The 20,554-nt window shown below is 43.4% G+C and overlaps 1 protein-coding gene across 1 annotated transcript; it reads left to right on the top strand.

Moving 5' to 3' along the window:
* The first annotated feature begins 15 nt into the window (after positions 1–15).
* On the top strand, positions 16–2,724 carry LOC123975765 (serine/threonine-protein kinase LMTK3-like). The gene is made up of 3 exons (XM_046057500.1): positions 16–165; positions 249–333; positions 1,948–2,724. Exons 1-3 carry the CDS (start codon positions 94–96, stop codon positions 2,079–2,081), a joined length of 291 nt encoding a protein of 96 aa, XP_045913456.1. The 5' UTR covers positions 16–93; the 3' UTR covers positions 2,082–2,724.
* Positions 2,725–20,554: the final 17,830 nt, after the last annotated feature.

The following is a 20,554-nucleotide window of genomic DNA, read 5'->3' as shown; positions in this document are numbered from 1 at the left end:
GACGAAAGCTCCCGGAGGGTGATTGTCGTCACAGAAACAGACGTGGACAAACGTGTCGGGCTGAGGAGTCTGCTGAAATCACCTAAGGAACCGATGGACAGAGAGAAGGACAGAGGAAGAAATGTGTCCTTTTTTGATGATGTCACAATCTATCTTTTTGATCAGGTATTTCCCATACTTCCAATAATTGATAATTAAGAGATCATGTTAGATATAACAAGCCTGACTGTTCTGTTTCATTACAACAGGAAACTCCAACCAATGAGCTGAGCTCTTCAGCGCCCACTAGTCCAGCCCCAGTGTCTGTCAAGAGCACCAAGTTGGATTTGCGTGGTAAGATCATAAACATCTCACATTCATGACGCAACGCAGACTTTTTTAGCCATACGAGCGTCATGGCTCTGGGAATGGCAATGTTGGTCAGTTGGTTGTTCCATCCCTTTGGTCCAGACTGAAATATCTTAACAGCTATTGGATAGATTGCCATCACATTTTGTACGTACATTCATGGTCCCCGGAGGACAAATCCTACTGACTTTGGTGATCTGCAGACTTTTCTCCTAGCACCACCATGAGGTTAACATTTGTGTTTTTTAACGAAATATCTCCTGTCTCTGCCACGACATTTGGTACATACATTTGTGGATGGATTATCTCAGTATGAATTGTATTAACTTTGCTGATCTTCTGACTTTTCATTTAGCGCCACCATCAGGTCAAAATGTTGGTTTTTCTAATACTTTGGTTTATGACCAAATACCTGCAAAACTAATGACATTCCCATCATCCTCAGCTGTACGTTGTGTTTGTGCTAGCTGGCTCATGTTAGCATACTAAACTAAGATGCCAAACATACTATATCTTATACCTGTTTAACATTAGCACTTTTGCATTGTCAGTGTGAGCATGTTAGCATACCGACATTAACATTTAGCTCAAAGCACTGCTGTACCTGAGTGCGGCATCACAGAGCATGACTCTTAGTCTTGCTAGAAAATTTAAATAATGTGCATAAGTCTGAAATTCTATACATGCATTATAACATAGTCTTGGAGAATGACATTATAAAATCTGACAGCCTCTAAGTCATCCTCACCCACTGAAATGGAAAACCCTCAGTTCAACCATCTTCTCTGCAAATATGCAGGCAGAATTAATCTTCTATAATTATCCCCCTCGACACTGTGACATGTGGAACTGAGCGGGGACATAAATCCTACGCTCAACAATGCAGGCCTAAGCTGTGTTTCCCAACACATTTTCATTTGCTCTCTTTGACTTCCTCTCTCCATCTCATACACTGATCACCTCATTTCACAGAATAGTGAAAGTTTGGGCTGTGCACACACACAGCAATGCAGAAACTCCAAAATTAGATGATTTCATAATCTTTGTAGCCTTCAGAGCTAAAACTTCAAACTGTTGAAAGAAGAGGCTGTGTTCCCTTTGAGTTATTTTTGCTTCTGGGTGATTATATTAATAGATATAGTTTTTTTCCTATTTTGTATTTGGTTTGGTGCTACTATCTGACTGTATATGTCAGTAGTATTGAAGGCACATGTGTCCCAGGCATGAACGGATTTGAGACAACAGGTCCCTAGGCACAGTCTTGTGAAAAGGCCCCCATCCTGACACCCAGACTTTCTGCAGGTGAACCAGAAGTGTTTAGTACTTCAGTATTTAGTGTACACTTAGGTTTGATTCTAATTTTATATTTACCGAGACAATTGTTTGATTGGACTTGTAGCAGGAAGACCTTAACTCATTACTGATGATAAAGTGTACTTTATGAAATATCAAGCACGTGTTGTGGTATTATGAACATGACCTAATGACAAAATGGAGGTAAAATGAAATGGTTTGGGGAAGCACAACTCAACTTGTGTACGTAAGACGCATGTGACAGGGACTTCACATTGTGCTTGATTTTGTTTTTGTTTCCATCAGGGCAAAACACGAAGAGCAAAGAATCAAAAAGGAAAGATGATTTGTCAATCAAACCAAGGTCGCCTGTGGGGGCCAATCCGGTGACATCATCGCGCTTCACTGTCAGCCCTGCCAACGACCCTCACTTGGTGTGATGTCATTGTGGGAACCTTTAGAGCTGAACCCTCTTGGACTGGCCAGCAAATTAACCCCAACAACCAGCCATTCACCCAGAGGCTATTTTTTTATTGAATAGGCAACTGAAAGAATGAGACCGTTCTAAAAGCTGGACAAATTCCAGGTTTTACCCACGACAGGATTTTGTATGACAGGGGTCGCTGTGCTCCTGACTGCCACTATTTACAGAGTTTATTCACGGCCTTTGGCTACAAATGTCTTTGGAAAAGGCAGCATATGCTAGGAGAAGAGGAGCCTGGAGCTTTGTAAAATCTGAAACAGATTTGACAGCTATGCAGTGGGAGTCTTGCTGTGTACCAGCTTACCTTCTCTTTTTCTGCTTCATTATGTTGTATTATTCCCCGAGTGTGTGGGGAATGCACTTTCTTTAGTCATTCATCTGTCTATGTAAACTCTCGGATTCCAGTCCTCTCTTTATTAAAGAGGTTTTTCATTGCAGTCAGTTGTTCTTGTAGGCAGCAGTTTGGAACAGAAATCGCTTGACTCCTGTATTTGAGAATACTCGTTTGCATTTGTACAAATAACATAATACAAGTGTATACAGTATCATTTTAGAGCTGTTTACTTTTAGATGTATTCTTAGACTGCACGAAAAATGAAACAAGCTATGCTTCTTTATACTTTTAGTTCTACAAAGATTTTTCTTCAATTTATATATTTATTATATAGTTTTATTTATTTATGTAAAGCCAGTTTCCATGCAATATTTTATTTATTTGATTATTTATTTTACTATTTATTTATTTTACTATTTATTTATTTGCTTTTCTGCAATTAACATATATGAACTTAGCTATAATTTGTTTGGGACAGAATGCATCTAGGTTATACTTTCTCTAAGATCTTCATAACAAATAAATCAAAATATTTTCCCAAACGTCTTAATTGCTAAAAAACGTATTTTGTATAATTTTACTTGTTAATATATGCCAATATGTATGGAACTATGTCCTGTAATGTGTCATTATTTTCCAATGCCTTTTTTAGTTGTCTTGTCATTCTTTTACCTTGTTTAATGACCGTTAATGTAGCTTAGCATGAAAAATTCAAAGCCTTTCATCAGTAAATAACTCCATTTGTTTGTGTATCTGTTAATTTACCCCATTTTCTACTATTAGCAGTCCATCAAGCAGTCGAGGTCCAACTAGTACATTTGTTTAGTCTGTTTAAATGTTGGTTTAAAACCTGAATTGTTTAAAGAATGGTTTTCAAGGGATTATGTATAAACAAGGGGAAATAAAAACTTCAAAATGTGAACCTCTTATTGAACTGTCTCGTGACAATAAATCGTGTTGTTTTGTAATTGTAAAGCGATATATTTATAACCAAGAAGTCCGTGGATCTCCAGTACAAGAATAGTGTGCGGGGTTTAACCGCTGTAGCAGAGAGGAGGCGGAGGCGAGGAGTTTCGGAGCGTATACAGCAGTGGCGGCCGAACACTGAGGGACAGTGACGCGACACGCGACAGTGGATTCCGGAAAAACGAGTACTGTGGTCTGTCTGAATTTTGCACTGGGTGGAGAACGAAGTGCGAGTTTGTTGGTTGGTGAGTCGATTAAGAGTTGGTGTGGGATAGCATCGGCCGACGGCCTGTATAGGTCCGGTAGCGGTGCTATTTCACAGCTTCTGGTTGCTCATTAAACCAATAATCTGGATAGGGATGGCAGGGAGACAGGTGGATGGTATGGATTACAGTGAGGCAGAGGGAAATGGTAGTGATGAGAGGAGGGAAAGTGATTGGGAGGAAGTAGGGAGAATGCATAGGGATAAGAAGGAGACTAGTCATAAAAGAAAGAAAAAAGGTTGTGTTAGTTCAAATGGGACGGAAAGTGAAGAAGATGAAGGGAAGGAACCTAAAATAAGATTGCTTAATGTAGTGGTACGATTTGAGGGAGAAGGAGGAGTAAAAAAAAATGGATCCACTTAAGTTAACTAAAATAATAAGAGAAAAGGTAGGAGAAGTGAAGTAGGCAAGAATTTTGGGAGATGGAAATCTGCTGGTAGGATGTAATAATGAAGTACAGAAAAGCAAAGAAGATGAGTTGTGTTGGAAAAATAAAAATAGTAAAAGTAGTAAGAGTGGGGGAGAAAATAAATGGCGGAAGTAAGGGAATGATATATGGAATTCCACTTACTGTAAATATGAAAGAGTTGGTGGAGAACTTGAGAATGAAGAATAGGTCAGTTAAAATTGCAGTAAGAATGACACGGGGAGTGGAGAAAGTAGAAACAGAATCTATATTGGTTGAGTTTGAAACAAAGGAGGTACCAAAAGAGGTATATTATGGATTTATGAGATACAGCATAAGAGAGTATGTACCTAAGCCAATGAGATGTTATAATTGCCAGGAATTTGGACATATGGCTAATGTATGTAAAGGAAAGAGGAGGTGTGCTAGGTGTAGTGGTGATCATGAATATGGAAAGTGTGGGGAAGAAGTAAGACCAAAGTGTTGTAACTGTGGAGGGAATCATAGTGTGGCATTTTGGGGATGCGAAGTGATGAAAAAAGAAGTTAAAGTACAACAGATAAAATTAAAAGAAAACATTTCTTATGTTGAGGCTGTTAAGAGAACAGAGCAGGAAAAGAAGAATCAGAGTGGAGAAAGTACAAAAAGGGTGAGCAGGGAAGATCACCAAGAAAAGAAGGAAAAATGGGAAGAGAAGAAGAAATTGGGACATTCATAGCAGGGGTGATAAATGCTACAGCTGAAGTCAGGTCTAAAACTGAAAGAATCCAGATTATTGTTAAAGTAGCAATACACCACTTAGATATGGCAGGATTAAAGTGGGAAGAAGTGAGGGATGAACTCAGTGTACAGTCGAGTCAAGAGACAACATGTATAGGTTAATAATTTTTGTAATGCTAATCCTTCAATGGAATGCAAGATCGCAAATGGGCAGGATTTCAAGCAATTTATAAGGAGTAGAAGAGAAAAGCCAGATGTTATATGCATTCAGGAATCCTGGTTAAAGCCTAATTTGGACTTTATAATATATGGATATGTATCAGTTAGACAAGATAGGGAAAATGGTGGTGGAGGGGGATGTATAACATTTATAAAACAAGGGATTCCGCATAGGGTGTTAGGTATAGGAAAGGAGCAAGAATATGTAGTGGTAGAAACATGGGCTGAAAGGAAAAGAATTGTAGTTATAAATTATTACAATCCGTGTAGAAAATTAGATATAAATAATCTTGAGGAAATAGAGGGGCAAGACAATAATAATATTGTATGGTGTGGGGATTTCAATGCGCATAATGCATTGTGGGGTAGTGAGAAGATGGATAGTAATGGACAAGTAATTGAAGAGTTATTGGATGAGGAAAACTTAGTATGTTTAAATGATGGAAGTAAAACAAGGATAGAGGTTAGTACGGGGAAGGAATCTGTACTTGACCTTACACTGGTTACTAGTAGTATGGCAGCGATATGTAATTGGAGTGTATATAAGGATGGGACAATAGGAAGTGATCATTATCCAGTATTATGTAAAATTAATATTTCATTATCTCAAAGTATAGAAGAAAGAGGAGGAAGATGGGTATTTGAGAAGGCTAATTGGGAACATTTTCAGAGAGAAAGTGATAGATGTTTGAGCCAGATTGAGTATAATGATGATATAGAGACACTGGAAAATAAAATAAAGAAAGGTATAATAACAGCGGCAATGGAGTCTATTCCAAAAAGTAAAGGTAAGGTAAAGAGGAAAATCGTACCATGGTGGGATGAGGAATGAAAAGAAGCAGTCAGAAATAGGAACAAAGCATTTAAAATAATGAAAAGAACTCATAACTTCAGGCACATGATTCAATATAAATATGCTCAGGCAATAGTAAGGAAAACAATTAGGCAGGCAAAAAGAACATATTGGAGGAACTATTGTAGCTCAATTGGGAATACAACTCAGATTGGAGAGGTGTGGACAATGATTAAAAAGATGGGTGGTGAAAGGAGAGAATGGAGTTATCCAGTTTTGAGTAGTGGAAATGAAATTGCAGTGACAAATAAGGAAAAGGCTGAAATGTCAATGTGCATAGCTCTAATAACTTATCTGAAGAAGGGAAGAGAGGCAGAGAGAAGACTAAATCTGAAAATGTAGAGGTATTTATGAAGATGGGGAAAGTGGAGGATGAACAAAATGTACTATTTAACATGGGAGAATTAAAGGGAGCAATGGCCAAAACTGGGAAGACTGCACCAGGAAAAGATGACATTTGTTATAGCATGTTGAAACAGTTAAGTGAGGAGGGGAAGAATAAGTTGTTGATGCTGTACAATAAAGTGTGGGAGGAAGGGAAACTTCCAAAGAGCTGGAAGGAGGCAATTATTGTGCCGATAAGGAAACCTGGGAAAGAAGCTAGTAAACCTACAAGTTATAGACCTATTGCTCTGATATCTCATGTCTGTAAATTAATGGAAAGAATGATAAATGAGAGGTTAATGTATATTATGGAAAAAAGAGGTATGGTGGCTGAATGTCAAAGTGGGTTTAGAAGAGGTAGGAATACTATGGATGCAGTATTGTGTTTGGAAGATAACATAAGAAAAGCACAAGTAAATAAAGAGACAGCAGTGGTAGTATTTTTCGATGTAGAAAAGGCATATGATATGCTATGGAGAGAGGGACTAATGATTAAATTGTATAATATGGGAATTAGAGGAAATTTTCTTAACTGGATCAAAGATTTCCTGGAAGGAAGAACAATTCAGGTTAAAATAGGGGCAGACCTATCAAGTGAACATGTTATAGAAAACGGAACTCCTCAGGGGAGTGTTGTAAGTCCCACATTATTTTCAGTAATGATTAATGATATATATGTGAATATACCAATAGGTATGGGAAGATCACTTTTTGCGGATGATGGGGCAATATGGAAAAAAGGAAGAAATATAGAACATGTAGTTAAAAAAATACAAGAAGGGATACAGCATGTTGAGAAGTGGGGAATAAAGTGGGGTGTTAAATTTTCTATAGAGAAAACTAAAGTAATGTTTTTCACAGGGAAGAAAATCAAGGAAAATATTAATATAAAACTATATGGAAGTAACTTAGAGAGAGTTAAAGCATTCCGTTTTTTAGGAGTATACTTTGACACAAGGTTAACATGGGTAGAACATATTAGAAATGTAGAAGAATATAGAAGACAAATGTAAAAAAGTAATAAATTTAATGAGATGTTTAACAGGACTAGAATGGGGAACAGATTATAAATCACTGAAATATATATATGTAAGTCTAATAAGATCAAGGACGGATTATGGAAGTGTGGCATATGGATCAGCAGCCAAATCTGTACTTAGGAGGCTTGATGTAATACAGGCTAAAGCACTGAGATTATGTCTAGGGGCAGTTAAAACATCACCAGTGTGTGCTCTACAGGTGGAAGCGGGAGAAATGCCATTGAACATCCGACGTAAACAATTGCTTGTAAATTATTGGGTAAATCTAAAAGGGCATGGAGATAGTCATCCAACTAAAATAATATTAAAAGATAATTGGGAAAGGGAGAGAGCACAAAAGTTCAGTTTTGGGTGGGTCGGAGATGAGGCGGCTAGAGAATTGGGAGTGTATGAAAAGGAATTCTGCCCAACTATAATATGGCCTGATACACCGGTATGGAAGCTAGAAACCATGGAAGTTGATTTTAAATTACTTTGAGTTAAAACAGTAAGTAATAGTACAGATCTGGTAGCGGAATTTTATAGACATATAGATTTTAAATATAAAGAGTATATTCAGATTTATACAGGCGGATCAAAGGATCCAGAAACAGGAAAGACTGGATCTGCAGTTTACATTTTCAACCAAAGAGGTGAGATAAGCAGACGAACCACAAATGATCTGAGTGTGTATACAGTTGAATTATATGCTATTAAGATGGCACTAGAATGGATTGAGGAAAACAAAATCAAAAAAGCTTTAATTGGAAGTGATTCAGTGTCAGCTTTATACAGTCTCATGACTGGTATATCTAATAGTCATCAGGATTTACTGTATTCAATATTGATAATATACACAAGAAAAAGCAAGCTGCCGATAAACTCTAAAGAAGAAGAAGAGTCCCTGCCAGATCGTTGAGTATTCACGCGTATGTCGTGTCAGCCCCAGCCAACCTCAGAATCTGTCTTGCCTTTTGAATTATTGTCTCCTTGCATCGGTCTAACCTGTTGTCTCTCTCTGTCTCAGAAGACCTCCATCAAGCCTCAGCAAGCCACCAGCCAGAAAGCTCTCAGTTCTGCAGCCTGGTCATTCTCCCGCTCCCAGTCCGCCAGCAGCAACCTTGGATTTCCCCCTACCCTGAATCTGGAAGGGAGCCTCTTCCTCTAACTCCTGACTTCCCCGCTCAATCTCTTTGAATAAACTGTCTTTTTACTTAGATCTGCGTTTGGGTCTTCTCTGCCTGGAAAATCTAACAGTACGTCACCGCTCTCCAGCATCAGCTTCGCCCCCGATCCGGTGAAGCCTCCGCAAGCTGGTGGCACCTCTGCCACCAACCCATCCGACCGGGAGCCTTGGGTCCCACACCAGAAAGGTACGATGGGAATCTGCCTTTTTACTCCAGTGTGGTCTTGTTTTCACCGGGGCGAGGCGCTCGAGTGGGCAACCACGGCATGGGAGAGACGCTCGGCAATCAGACTCTTACGCTGCCTTCAAGGATGAAATGCGGAAGGTTTTGATAAAGGTAATGAGGCCTCCAAGAGACTGCTACTCCTGCGCCAAGGGAGCCCCAGTATGGCAGAATACGCCGTCTAATTCCGGACCTTGGCTATGGAGAGTGGCTGGAATAATGAATCATTGCTCCCTGTATTCTCAAACGGTTTGACTGAATAGTTAAAGGATAAACTTGTTTCTTACCCTGAGAGCTCTAGCTTGGATTAATTAATTTCTCTGTATCTGCATAGATGACCGCTGCCGGGAGCGTAGGAGAGACAATTGAAAGAGCGCAAACAGCACTCGATTCCGAGCCCCACACCATTCTGGGACAGTAAGATCCTTTGAACCACCTCAGCTAGTAACATCATTCCGTCCATCGCAGGCAAGCAACCGCAAAGAGCTGTCTCCAGAGGAAGAGCCTATGCAACTGGGCCGTTCTGCTGAGTCCCGAAGAGCACCAGCACCGTCGCCAGATTAACAGCTGCCTGTATTGCGGCCAGCCCTCACCTAGCCACCTGTTCCAGAAGGCCGTCAAACAGGCGGCCTCGCTAGAGCTTGGGAGCGCCCTAGCGAGCCGAACAACCGCTCATCATCTTCTTGCCGACGCACTTACCTGCAAGCCATCATCTCTGACGAAGGTCAGTCCAATGATTTGCAAGCCTTTGTTGATTCATGAGTTGTTTTTTTTGGACAGAAATATAGCCAAACAGTTGGGCCTGACCACCATTCCCCTCCAAGACCCCCTAGTGGTTAATGCCCTAGATGGGAGACTTTTGGCCCAAGTCACCTCCAGAACTTCTCCTCTGCAGCTCCAACTCTCCGGTAACCATCATGAGCAGATTAGTCTGTTCATCATTGAGTCTCCTCCACTCAGTTAATTCTTGGACACCCCTGGTTAGTTGAACACAACCCCAGTATCGATTGGTCCACAGCCAAAATCACTAGTTGGAGCCCCACCTGTCACTCGGAGTCTCTTAGATCAGCCTCATCTCAGTCAGTCCCTGTACCCAGCTCCTCAGCCCTTACTCCTGACTTGGTTTCCCCGGTTTACCATGACCTCCGAGATGTGTTCAGTAAACAACAAGCCCTGACCTTGCCCCCCCACCGCCCCTATGATTGCGCCAATGACCTGCTGCCAGGCGCCCCCCTACTGGGCTTTACAACATTTCCAGACCTGAGCGAGAAGCCATGGAAAAATACATCAAAGACTCTTTGGACGCTGGAATCATTAGACCTTCCTCCTCTCCCCTAGGGGCAGGCTTCTTTTTTGTAGAAAAGGATCAGAACCTACAGAGATTGCTGGAGAATCGCCTGTTTGCCAAGCCCAAGAAGTGAGTTTCATGCTTCCACTGTCTCCTTCCTGGGTTACCTGGTCACCAAGGGGTGGGTCATGATGGACTCATCCAAGGTAAAAGCTGTTCAGGAGTGGCCCAGCAACCAGAAAACAACTTTGCTAACTTTTACCGGAGATTTATCCGGAACTATAGTTGTGTGGCTGCGCCTCTAACCTCTCTCACTTCTCCTAACAGACCCTTCTCTTGGACCCCGGAGGCAGAAAAGGCCTTCCTGGAGCTTATGTCTCGTTTCTCCTCAGCCCCTGTCCTTGTTCAACCTGACTAGTGTCCAATACTGGCAGTTTAACCAAAGTTGATGGCGAATCGAAAAAATGTGCTCCAATGTTTTCGGGGTTGAGAAGCTCCATAAGCACCAGCGAGGTTAGCGGTGCCGGCCAGTCACGCCCACAGAGCACCCTGGTCCCAGTTACTTAGACCACTGTAGCAGCAATAACAGAGGAAAGGCAGTGTTTCCTATATATACATTTATTTGTGGCGGTCTGCCACAATATCAACATTGACCGCCACTTACTGATTTTATTTTTGTTGTTTTTTTACTAGGCCTATTTAAAATCTTATTTGATTGCAGATCAGCATTGTTAGGAATGTGGTTTTTGTGTTCATGTCTTTCCTGTTTAAGTCCGTTTTTGGTTCTGTGTAGTCTTGTTTAGTTAGTTCCTAATCCTGTACATTAGTTAATATCTTTTGTTTACTCCTTGTCTTGTGTTCCCTGTTTAGTCTTGTGTATTCCCTTGTTCATTTACTGGTTCTGTTTAGCTCTGCATCTCAGCCCTGTGTCGTACTTGTGCATTCTTGGTTATTCACTCTGCCCCATGTCTGCTTGTCTAAGTGTTCTCTCTGTTACCCCCTGTTGTCTCTCTGCCTCCCTCGTTAACCTGATCCCAGTCACCTGTGTTGTCCCAGCTCGTTAACCCATGTGTGCATATACTTTGTTCCCTCAGTCTGGGTCCGGTCATTGTTGGTGTTACTCCCTGTCAGTTGTGGCTTCAGTCTCCCAATTTTCTGCTCTTGGTGTTTTGGATTACCTGTGTTGGATTTTGGTTTAGTTTCTCATTTGGCTTTTCATGGACTCAGCCACTTTATGTATGTATGTATCAGTATGTAAGTGTGCTTGCTTTTTGTTTAATCACCTTTTTGAACTGTACCACCTCTGCCTTGTGTAATGGAGATTTGTCCTTTAGTGAGTCTTCTGAAATAAAGATTCCAATCCAGACATCTTTTAAGGGTTTTATTCTTTGCAAAGGGTCAGACAAACTTACAGAGTGCAAAACAGTCTGCAGAGTGTAAGACAAAGAGCCAGCGAAGAAGCAGGTGACTTTATACTGTAAGGGTATTACGCAGCTATCCAGGAGAGGAAGGGAGGAGATGATGGCTTCACTTACAAAAGGTGTGCCGTTGTCACTGCTGATTTTAGAAGGCACGCCCCAGCGCGGCAAGATCCCAGGAATCAGGGCTTTTGCTACAGCTGCACTGTCTTGTTTTGAAGTTGGAAAAACCTCCATCCATTTGGAAAACATATCAACTATGACCAAACAGTACCTTTTGCCTTGACTCGGATTAAGCTCAATAAAGTCCATCATCAGGTGATCAAATGGTCTGGCGATGGGTGTGCCGCTAGGGAACCCTTAATCCTCTCCCTGTGTTGTGTGTTAGGCAGATTGAGCACGTTTGGCAAAAGTTGTGAGCGTATGTTGTGAAACCTTTCATAAACCAGTGTTGCTTTAGTTGATCAAACATCCCTCCCTTTGACACATGATCTAACCCATGTGTCAATTTAGCATAATGTGGAAAAAAATGTTTGGGTAAACATGGTTTGTCATTGGGACCAGTCCACAATCCATCAGCATATTTACAACCAGCCTGTTGCCATGTGCGTTTCTCATCTGATGTAGCAAATTGTTGCATAGCATGCAATGTCAGAGGAATATCTGTGTCTGTGTGCAGGGGTGGGTGGGTGGGTGTGTGTGTGTGTGTCAGGCCCTGTTGAGCTGCGGTGCGGGCAGCTCCATCAGCTTTCGCGTCTTTCGCATTAGGCGTGGCTCAGGAGGTAGAGCAGGTTGGCCGTTAATCGGAAGGTCGGCGGTTCAATCCCTGGCTGATACTGAACCCCGAATAGTGTATGAGTGAGTGTGAATGTTAGTTTCCGTTTGAGCACTTAGGCTCAGTGTATGTGCATGACTGGTGAATGCAGATGTAGTGTAAAAGAAAAAAGACTAGAAAGGCGCTATACAAGTACGGAGCATTTACATTAGTATGGGCCATTTACAAGCTTCAGTGAGTGCAACCAACTCAGCTGCACTTGAGCTGAATAATGAGATAGCAAGGGGCCAGATTTCAGTGTCTCGTGTTGAGCGACTATAGCAAACCCAACTTGATTTTTTCCTGTGTTAACATTGCGTGAAGCAGACCCGTCATCAAAGAGAATCAGGTCTGGATTAGTTAGAGGTGTTTCAGACAGATCTGTACATGGAGTACAAACCTGCTCAAGCACAGCAACACAGTTATGATCTTCTCCGTCTCCTGGAATGGGGAGCAAAGTTGCAGGATTTAAAACATTACAGCGTTTGAGTGATGTTAGGCATATCCAATAGAACAATGGTGTATCGGAGCCAACGTGCTGTGGAGAGATGAGAGGTCTTCTGTTCAAGCAAGATCATAGAAACCGCATGAGGGACCAAAGGGTTAAATCAGAATAACCAACAATGTGACGTGATGCCATGACAGCTTTCTCAGCTGCTGCCCCAGCTCTAAGACAACGTGGTAACCCTGCAGCCACTGGATCAAGTTTTGCTGAAAAAAAAGCAACTGGTCTCAGTCTGCCACCATGTTGCTGTAGTAATACTGATGTCTATCTATTTTGGAAACATGTCAACTATCATCAACAGCACTTATTGCCTTTGCTTGGGTTTAGCTAAAAAGCTCCCTCATCATGTGGTCACATGGTTCTTCTGGATGACACTCTGCTCTGTGTGTGTGAAACAGCCTCTCTGAATGAGTTTCAACCTTGAGCTTCCAGGCTGTCTGATAACACACCTCACACACAGACTTGTTCTCATCACATTCTATAGTTTTGCATTCAGTTTCCCCTTTTCTCTGTGGAGGAGAGCGCATGGGCAAAACTCTGGACCATGTTAAAAAAAAAGGAATTTAAACAATAACATCAAACAACAAGGAACGAGCAGGCGGCATTCTTTTCATGTAGAAATGGGGTCAATCTGTTAGCGTGCATCACATTTTATCATCAACAGGGCAGCAGCTCACAAAGAAACATCCAGCATAACATAAAGCAACAGACACAGCAAGAAACATGACAATAAGGACCAGGCATCTGGTTTGCTTCCAAGATGTAGTGTCAGAACAGGTCATGTGATTGTCCTTCGGTCAAGTCAAGTAAGAACGTAGGTCAGGTCTTTGTCGTCCCCGAGTACAGGTAGACTATAGAGAGCCATTTCAGTCAGTGAGGCTCTGTCAGCTCAGCTTCGTCAGTTCAAGTCAGTCAAGTGCACTGTTAGTTCACCATGAATCATGGGAGAAAGGTTTCTCTCTCTGTTCATTCTTTGTCAGTAATGGGATCCCTTGTCCATAAAATCATCATCACCTTCTTTATTGTGATGTCGAGGTTGAGGTGATGTTGAGGTTTTGGAATAGATGAAAAGGCTTGAATGCATTGGGAGAGAGAGCTTTACTCTCATCGTGATCACATTCCCAGAGAAGTTATTCTGTCTATTCGAATTGCAATTAGAGACAGACAGACAGCCATTGTGGGCGAACAGCTTTAGCAACACAATGGTCATCTCAGCACGCTTCGTGTGATGGACTGCAGAACGGAAACCGACCAGCCGCGTGGGTAATGTAAAATTTTAAAAACAGACCTTTGTCAAATCACCAACAGAGAAATGTGTGGTCTGTGATGTAACCAATAATGTGAAATCTTTAAACCTGTAGTGCTCGCGGGTGCACTAATGCATTTACCACCACTCTGTTGGTCGGCCTTCATCATAATCTTTTTTGAAAATGTGGGTGCGTACAGGTCACTGCAGCCTATAGCAGTGAACAAAAAGAAAACATGTTTAATATTTCCAAGCACTTCTTTTTTTTTTTTTTTTTTTTAGTAAATATTATTTAACACATCAAATCATCACAAATCAATCAAATCAAACTTTGTGTTAACTGTATGTGTTTGTGTGTGTGTCTATGTTTGTGTGTGCAGTGGGGTTCACTCATTAGTGCTCTGATAACTGAAATAAGTGTTTAACAACTATGTCATCAGAATTCATCAACATGATACCATATATGCAACCTGCCCCTCTCTGGGGCTGTTTTCAACATATCATTGTAGCAATATTGTCCCCTGCTAGGTTTAAATTACAGTTTCTAAAACTCTTGGTGGTTATCATTCATCACCAATGTAGGCTGTTCAGGCTCATCAGCATTTACTAATAAATTAATATAATATTTTGTTTTTTGTTTTTTTGCTTCAGTGTGTTTAAGATTTTATTTTTCTGTGAGAAATTGTGACTCACCCGGTGTGTGTGTGTCCCAGCTGTTTCCTGTCACTGCCGTCCGTCCCGCCCCCTCCAGCTCAGTCCATTTGGATCTGCTTTGGATCTGTCCAGACAATCTCTGTGTACCAATGTCCACCTTTGTCCACTGTACTGTACGTTTTCTCGTACTGTGATGGCTTAGAACAGAGTTTTTGATGGCTATTTTCTCACTATTGTCCTCTTTGTGTAAATCTTCAGCTTGCAGGTCCTCTCGTCTGTCACTAAGACGCTGTGAAATTTGGCATCTTTATTCCAACAGCAGTTTCTGGCCTTGTCCGGCTCAGAACATGTTCTTTTCCGATGAACTTTATTTCAGACCGCTGTGACCATAAGGTGATGATCATGTGAACTTGGAGAGCTCTACATGATCTGTTCTTGAATACAAACATGTTGTTGTGATTGGCCTGCATCCGCTACATCGCTGTACTGAGTCCATTCTGTGCTCCAGCCTACTTTCTTGTGAAGCTAGAGTGAAGTATTTTGTTGAGATTGTAGAACTCTTGCAGGTCTCCAAAGTGGAGGTGTTGTTTGAGCTGGTTTGCTACTCAGCTGTCTTTGTTAAGTCATTATGGCATCCTTTGATAAACGGTCCAAACTGCTCCAATTGCATGTGAGGCTGTCACGTGACCCGTCGCTTCAACAATGTTCCAAATACAAAATATTCCTTTTATAATTGGCATTTCCATGACTGGGCAATACGATGTGTTGCATTACTGTAACCGGACCAGAACAGTGCTTCTGTAGGTCTTTAATGTTGGATTAGTTCATCATCTCTCTATGGCTTATGGTGTTTCAGCAGCAGTTTTAACATCAGCATAGTCTTCATCCTTGGATGGATCTGGGACTGGAGCATATCGGAGGAGGAGGAGCGGAGTCCAGGACTGGATCAGCCGGAATGGATTCCATGACTTGTGTACCTCAGTTAAAGAAGAGATAATGTGTTAGTTTGTTCTTATGGTGTCTTTTTAATAGTTTCCTTTTATCCTTATTTTATCTAGTCAAATGTTCTGTTTTAAGTCTTTACACATTCCCTTAATTCTAGTTTATATAGCAATCTGCCTTAAATGGTAGGTTTCACCTTGTTTTTTTTGTTTTGTTTCGTTTTTTTTTTCCTCTGAACAAGGCTGCATGCTCTTCTGCATCTCTCCTTTCCTTTCTCTTCAAACATGTCTTTAGCTGCTCCAAATATATATATTTTTGAACTAAAACTCACATTTAACACATTTCAACCCACTTATCAAATTGTCCCATAGATGTTTTATCTTTTTCAGTCATAACTTTTACAACTGGCAGAAGGATTTTAGGAGCTGTTTTCCACTCAGTTTACCAGTTTTTACTCCAACACATAACCTCTCATCTCTAATGTATGTCTCTCTATGTTTCACATTTTCCTTCACCCTCATTGTGAGGCATTTATTTGGCATACTTCCTTTGCCTTCTCTTACTTTCTGATCCTGCCTTCCACATGCATGACGCTTTCAAATGCTTATGTTTAAAATGACACTTTCTTCTTTGTCTTTTTACCCTTAAAAAAATCACTTTTCTACCTGTTGTAATTGCCTCAAACTGAATAGGAAACAGAATTTATTCACCAATAATGTTTTTGTCATTCTTCACCATATTTCTTTTGCATGCATTGTATGATAGATGAAGAATAATCAGGTCTCTCACCTTTGCTTATTTTGCTCGTTTGACTTCCCATCTCCCACACTATCCTTCTTTGCTTGTACAAGTCTTTTAGGGACTCTAACCCTTTCCTTAGATATAGTCGTCACTGTAAATCCAGATTGTTTACGGCTACAAACTCTGGGAAAAGCGGTCGACAGTGGAAAAAAACAGTCCTCTTCACTGCCCTGTTAAGACTCCAAAATTGTTCGAACAGCGGAGAAACCCTTGTTTTCCTGTTTTGTTTTTTTTGGAATATTTTTTAACTTTATTATTATTATTATTTTATATATTTTTTATTGCTCCTCTTTTTGTTCCTTTTTTTTTTTTTTCTGCACAGCCCTGTTTAAACCCCAAAAGGAATTAAAACAGCGGAGAAAAATGTATTTCTGCACGGCCCTGCTCAAACCACGAAATGGTTAGAACAGCGGATGTTGTGGTGGCAGCCCGGCTGACGGTGAGTGTCCTGGTTTTTTCTCCTTTTTATCAGTTTTTCTGTTTTTTTTTTTCCTTGGTTTCCTGTTCTCTGCCCACCTCCCTGTGTTTTCTCCCCTGTGTGCTCTCTCTCCCTCTGCTCCTGAGCCCAGCCAACTACCTGCACCTGCAACCCATCATCCACCTCGTCTGCCTGCCACACCTGCCAGTAATCAACCTCATCCCAGCCTGTATTTCAACCCCGGTTTTCCACACCATCCTTGCTTGATCGTCGTTGCTCCATACCTGGTGCCATCCCCACGTTCAGGCTTTCACGTTTCTTGTTTTTTCACATTTACCCTGTACCTTGTCGCTGCCTTCCCTAACCTTGTCCCTCTGTCTGTTTCCCTCCCAGGTACACTCACCCTCGTCCTCCGTTCGGCTGGGCTCATCCACTGGCCCACTCCTCTTTGGACTTCCCTCACGGCGCCCTCCCTGTTCCCCCGCCTCCCCTCGCTTCCTCGGCCCCTGTGTTCCCCGGCTCCCTGGCCCCCTGTCTCCTTGGTTCCCCGTGCCTGTACTTCCCCGACGTCCTCCAGTCCCTCTCACCCTTTTTCCTCCAATAAACCTCCTTCCCTCTGAGCGCTAACCGCTAGCGCCGCCAGCCTGATCCCCGGTTCCTCGGCCCGCTAGCGCCGCCAGCCTGATCCCCGGTTCCTCGGCCCGCTAGCGCCGCCAGCCTGATCCCCGGTTCCTCGGCCCGCTAGCGCCGCCAGCCTGATCCCCGGTTCCTCGGCCCGCTAGCGCCGCCAGCCTGATCCCCGGTTCCTCGGCCCGCTAGCGCCGCCAGCCTGATCCCCGGTTCCTCGGCCAACAAAGACTCTGGGACTATGACTCTCCTGGCCTTCTTTGCTATGAAGGCCAGGGAGTCAGAAGAAGCACGGGCAGCCAGTCTGCAGCCTACTAGTGTGGAGGCTAGTTTCCCCCCCGGCTCCACGTCTGATCCACCTCCAGTAAGGCCAGCTGGAGGGCGACGTGGAACCCGCCGTCAAGGAGCAAGGACGTCGGTGGTCCGACCAACACCCGCTCCGCCGGTGGTCCGGCCGACCCCTGCTCCTCGTGTTCTGTCGGCGGACGGACCGGCTTCAGCCCCGCCGGTGGTCCGGCCGACCTCCTGCCAGCCCCCTGCCCGCCCGAACTCTCTGGCTTGTCTCGCCTTGCTCCCTGGCCTCTGGAGAGGTCGTCTCGTCCCTTAGCCATGCCCTCGGGCCGCCCGCTGGACCCTCCTGGCTCCCCTGGTCCGCCCTCTGGCTTCCCTGGTCCGCCCTCGGGACATCCGCCCGAACCCCCTGGTCTCCCAGCTCTACCCTCTGGCACCCTGTCTAGCCCTGTGTTTTCTGTTCAGCCCTGCCCGTTCCCCTAACCCTTCCCTGTCCTGAGCCCTCCCTGAATTCCCAGTTTGGTTTTGGACCCTGGACCCCCATCAGGCGGACCCCAGTACGACTTCCTCTCCCCTGTGTTCGTCTGCCAAACCCCTTGTCCAATAGGAAGGCCGCCGGGAGGCGTCCATTGAGGAGGGGGCCCTGTTGTGGTGGCAGCCCGGCTGACGGTGAGTGTCCTGGTTTTTTCTCCTTTTTATCAGTTTCTGTTTTTTTTTTTTTCCTTGGTTTCCTGTTCTCTGCCTGCCTCCCTGTGTTTTCTCCCCTGTGTGCTCTCTCTCCCTCTGCTCCTGAGCCCAGCCAACTACCTGCACCTGCAACTCATCATCCACCTCGTCAGCCTGCCACACCTGCCAGTAATCAACCTCATCCCAGCCTGTATTTCAACCCCGGTTTTCCACACCATCCTCGCTTGATCGTCGTTGCTCCATACCCGGTGCCATCCCCACGTTCAGGCTTTCACGTTTCTTGTTTTTTCACATTTACCCTGTACCTTGTCGCTGCCTTCCCTAACCTTGTCCCTCTGTCTGTTTCCCTCCCAGGTACACTCACCCTCGTCCTCCGTTCGGCTGGGCTCATCCACTGGCCCACTCCTCTTTGGACTTCCCTCATGGCGCCCTCCCTGTTCCCCCGCCTCTCCTCGCTTCCTCGGCCCCTGTGTTCCCCGGCTCCCTGGCCTCCTGTCTCCTTGGTTCCCCGTGCCTGTACTTCCCCGACGTCCTCCTCTCCCTCCCCTCCAGTCCCTCTCACTCTTTTTCCTCCAATAAACCTCCTTCCCTCTGAGCGCTGCATTTGGGTCCCCTCTGTCCACACACCACACTCCGTAACAGCGGAAAAATACCTTGTTTCTACACGGCCCTGTTCGAAGCCCCAAATGGTTAGCAGCGTAGAAACCCGTGTTCTACACAGCCCTGCTCAACCGGTCAAAACAGTGGAGAGAATCTGCAGTAATTTTGCTCGGCCCTGTCAACCAGTTAACAGCGGAGAAAAACTTCCTTGTAATTCTGCTTGGCCCTGTTAACTAAGGATCCACGTGTGAGATGGTACAATCAAAATAGCAATCTTAAGCTGAAAGTCTAAAAAAAAATAAAGAACAAACGCAATTTTGTAGTTTATTTCAGACACTCACCGTTAAGGACAACGTAGGTCCAACTCGTTTTTGAGATGGTAGTGGCAACGGTCCGGGGCACGGACGGTCGACCCTCCCGTCTCTTAAGTCAGCGAGGTGGAGGCTGAGACACTTGACTCCAGGCTGATCAGTCGCCGGCCGTCTCAGGTCCCAGACAAACTTTGTCAAACCATCCCACTTCTGACACCAAATGTAGCAGGTGACTTTATACTGTAAGTTGTCTATGAAGATTCTCAGTCATCCAGGTCATAGTTATCCAACGAAGGTTAAAATCAAGGGCTACTGGACTTGGTTGAAGATACTGCCATCTTCAACTAAGTCCAGTTGCCCTTGATTTTAACCTTCGTTGGATTTATACTGTAAGGGTATTATGCAGCTGTCCTGAGATGAAGGCCTATCAAGGACAGTCTGATAAGAAAACTCTCTAACGAGCATCTTTCCCATGGAAAACTTCACCTAGCTGTAACATAATAAAATAATCAAATACCACACAGTGAAACACTGGTCTATTCTGATGAAGCATGCAGGGTGAAACAGTAAACACAGTAAAATGTCAAATTTCCATCACACTTGCGTCCTGCATTTGGGTCCTCCAACCTGCTCAACCCACACCCACCGTAACAGTTGTAGCACATCCTCTCGCTCGTCTGTCTCCCTCATGAACACCGCATTAAAAATAAACTACAGAAGTAGTATGAAAGGGGCTGTTGCTTTATTTTGGTGGTGCGGTCCACACATGACTTACGTGAATGACTCATCATCCATGCAGCACACCTGGACACACCACCGCTCACTGAACAGATCTCTGCCTCACTGCCACAAACAACTGTCTCCACCTGCTGGCATGTAAAGCCGTCTGCTCCCAGCGCTGTTCCACAGACTTCTATTCCTGTCATCATCAGGCATAGACCAGTAAACCGAAATGTGCACATCCCACACAGAAATATTAGTAATCTCTTAAGGATTAGGACAACTGCACCAACTCCAGCACCCAGAACAAACTCATTTAAAATGGCTCTCTTCAATGTGAGATCACTTTCAAGTAAGACTTTTATCTTAAATGATTTTATCTTGTCTGCAAATCTAGATTTTATGTTTTTAACTGAATCCTGGTTGCAAATGAATGACTATAGCCAGCTAGCTGAACTGTGTCCGCCTCAATATGATTGCTTTAGTCAACCGAGGGTCAGTGGTCGTGGTGGTGGGCTAGTGAGCGTGTATAGG

This window comes from Micropterus dolomieu, linkage group LG08 (genome assembly GCF_021292245.1).
Source record: "Micropterus dolomieu isolate WLL.071019.BEF.003 ecotype Adirondacks linkage group LG08, ASM2129224v1, whole genome shotgun sequence".
Lineage (NCBI taxonomy): Eukaryota > Metazoa > Chordata > Actinopteri > Centrarchiformes > Centrarchidae > Micropterus > Micropterus dolomieu.
This window is presented reverse-complemented; position numbering and strand designations above follow the sequence as displayed.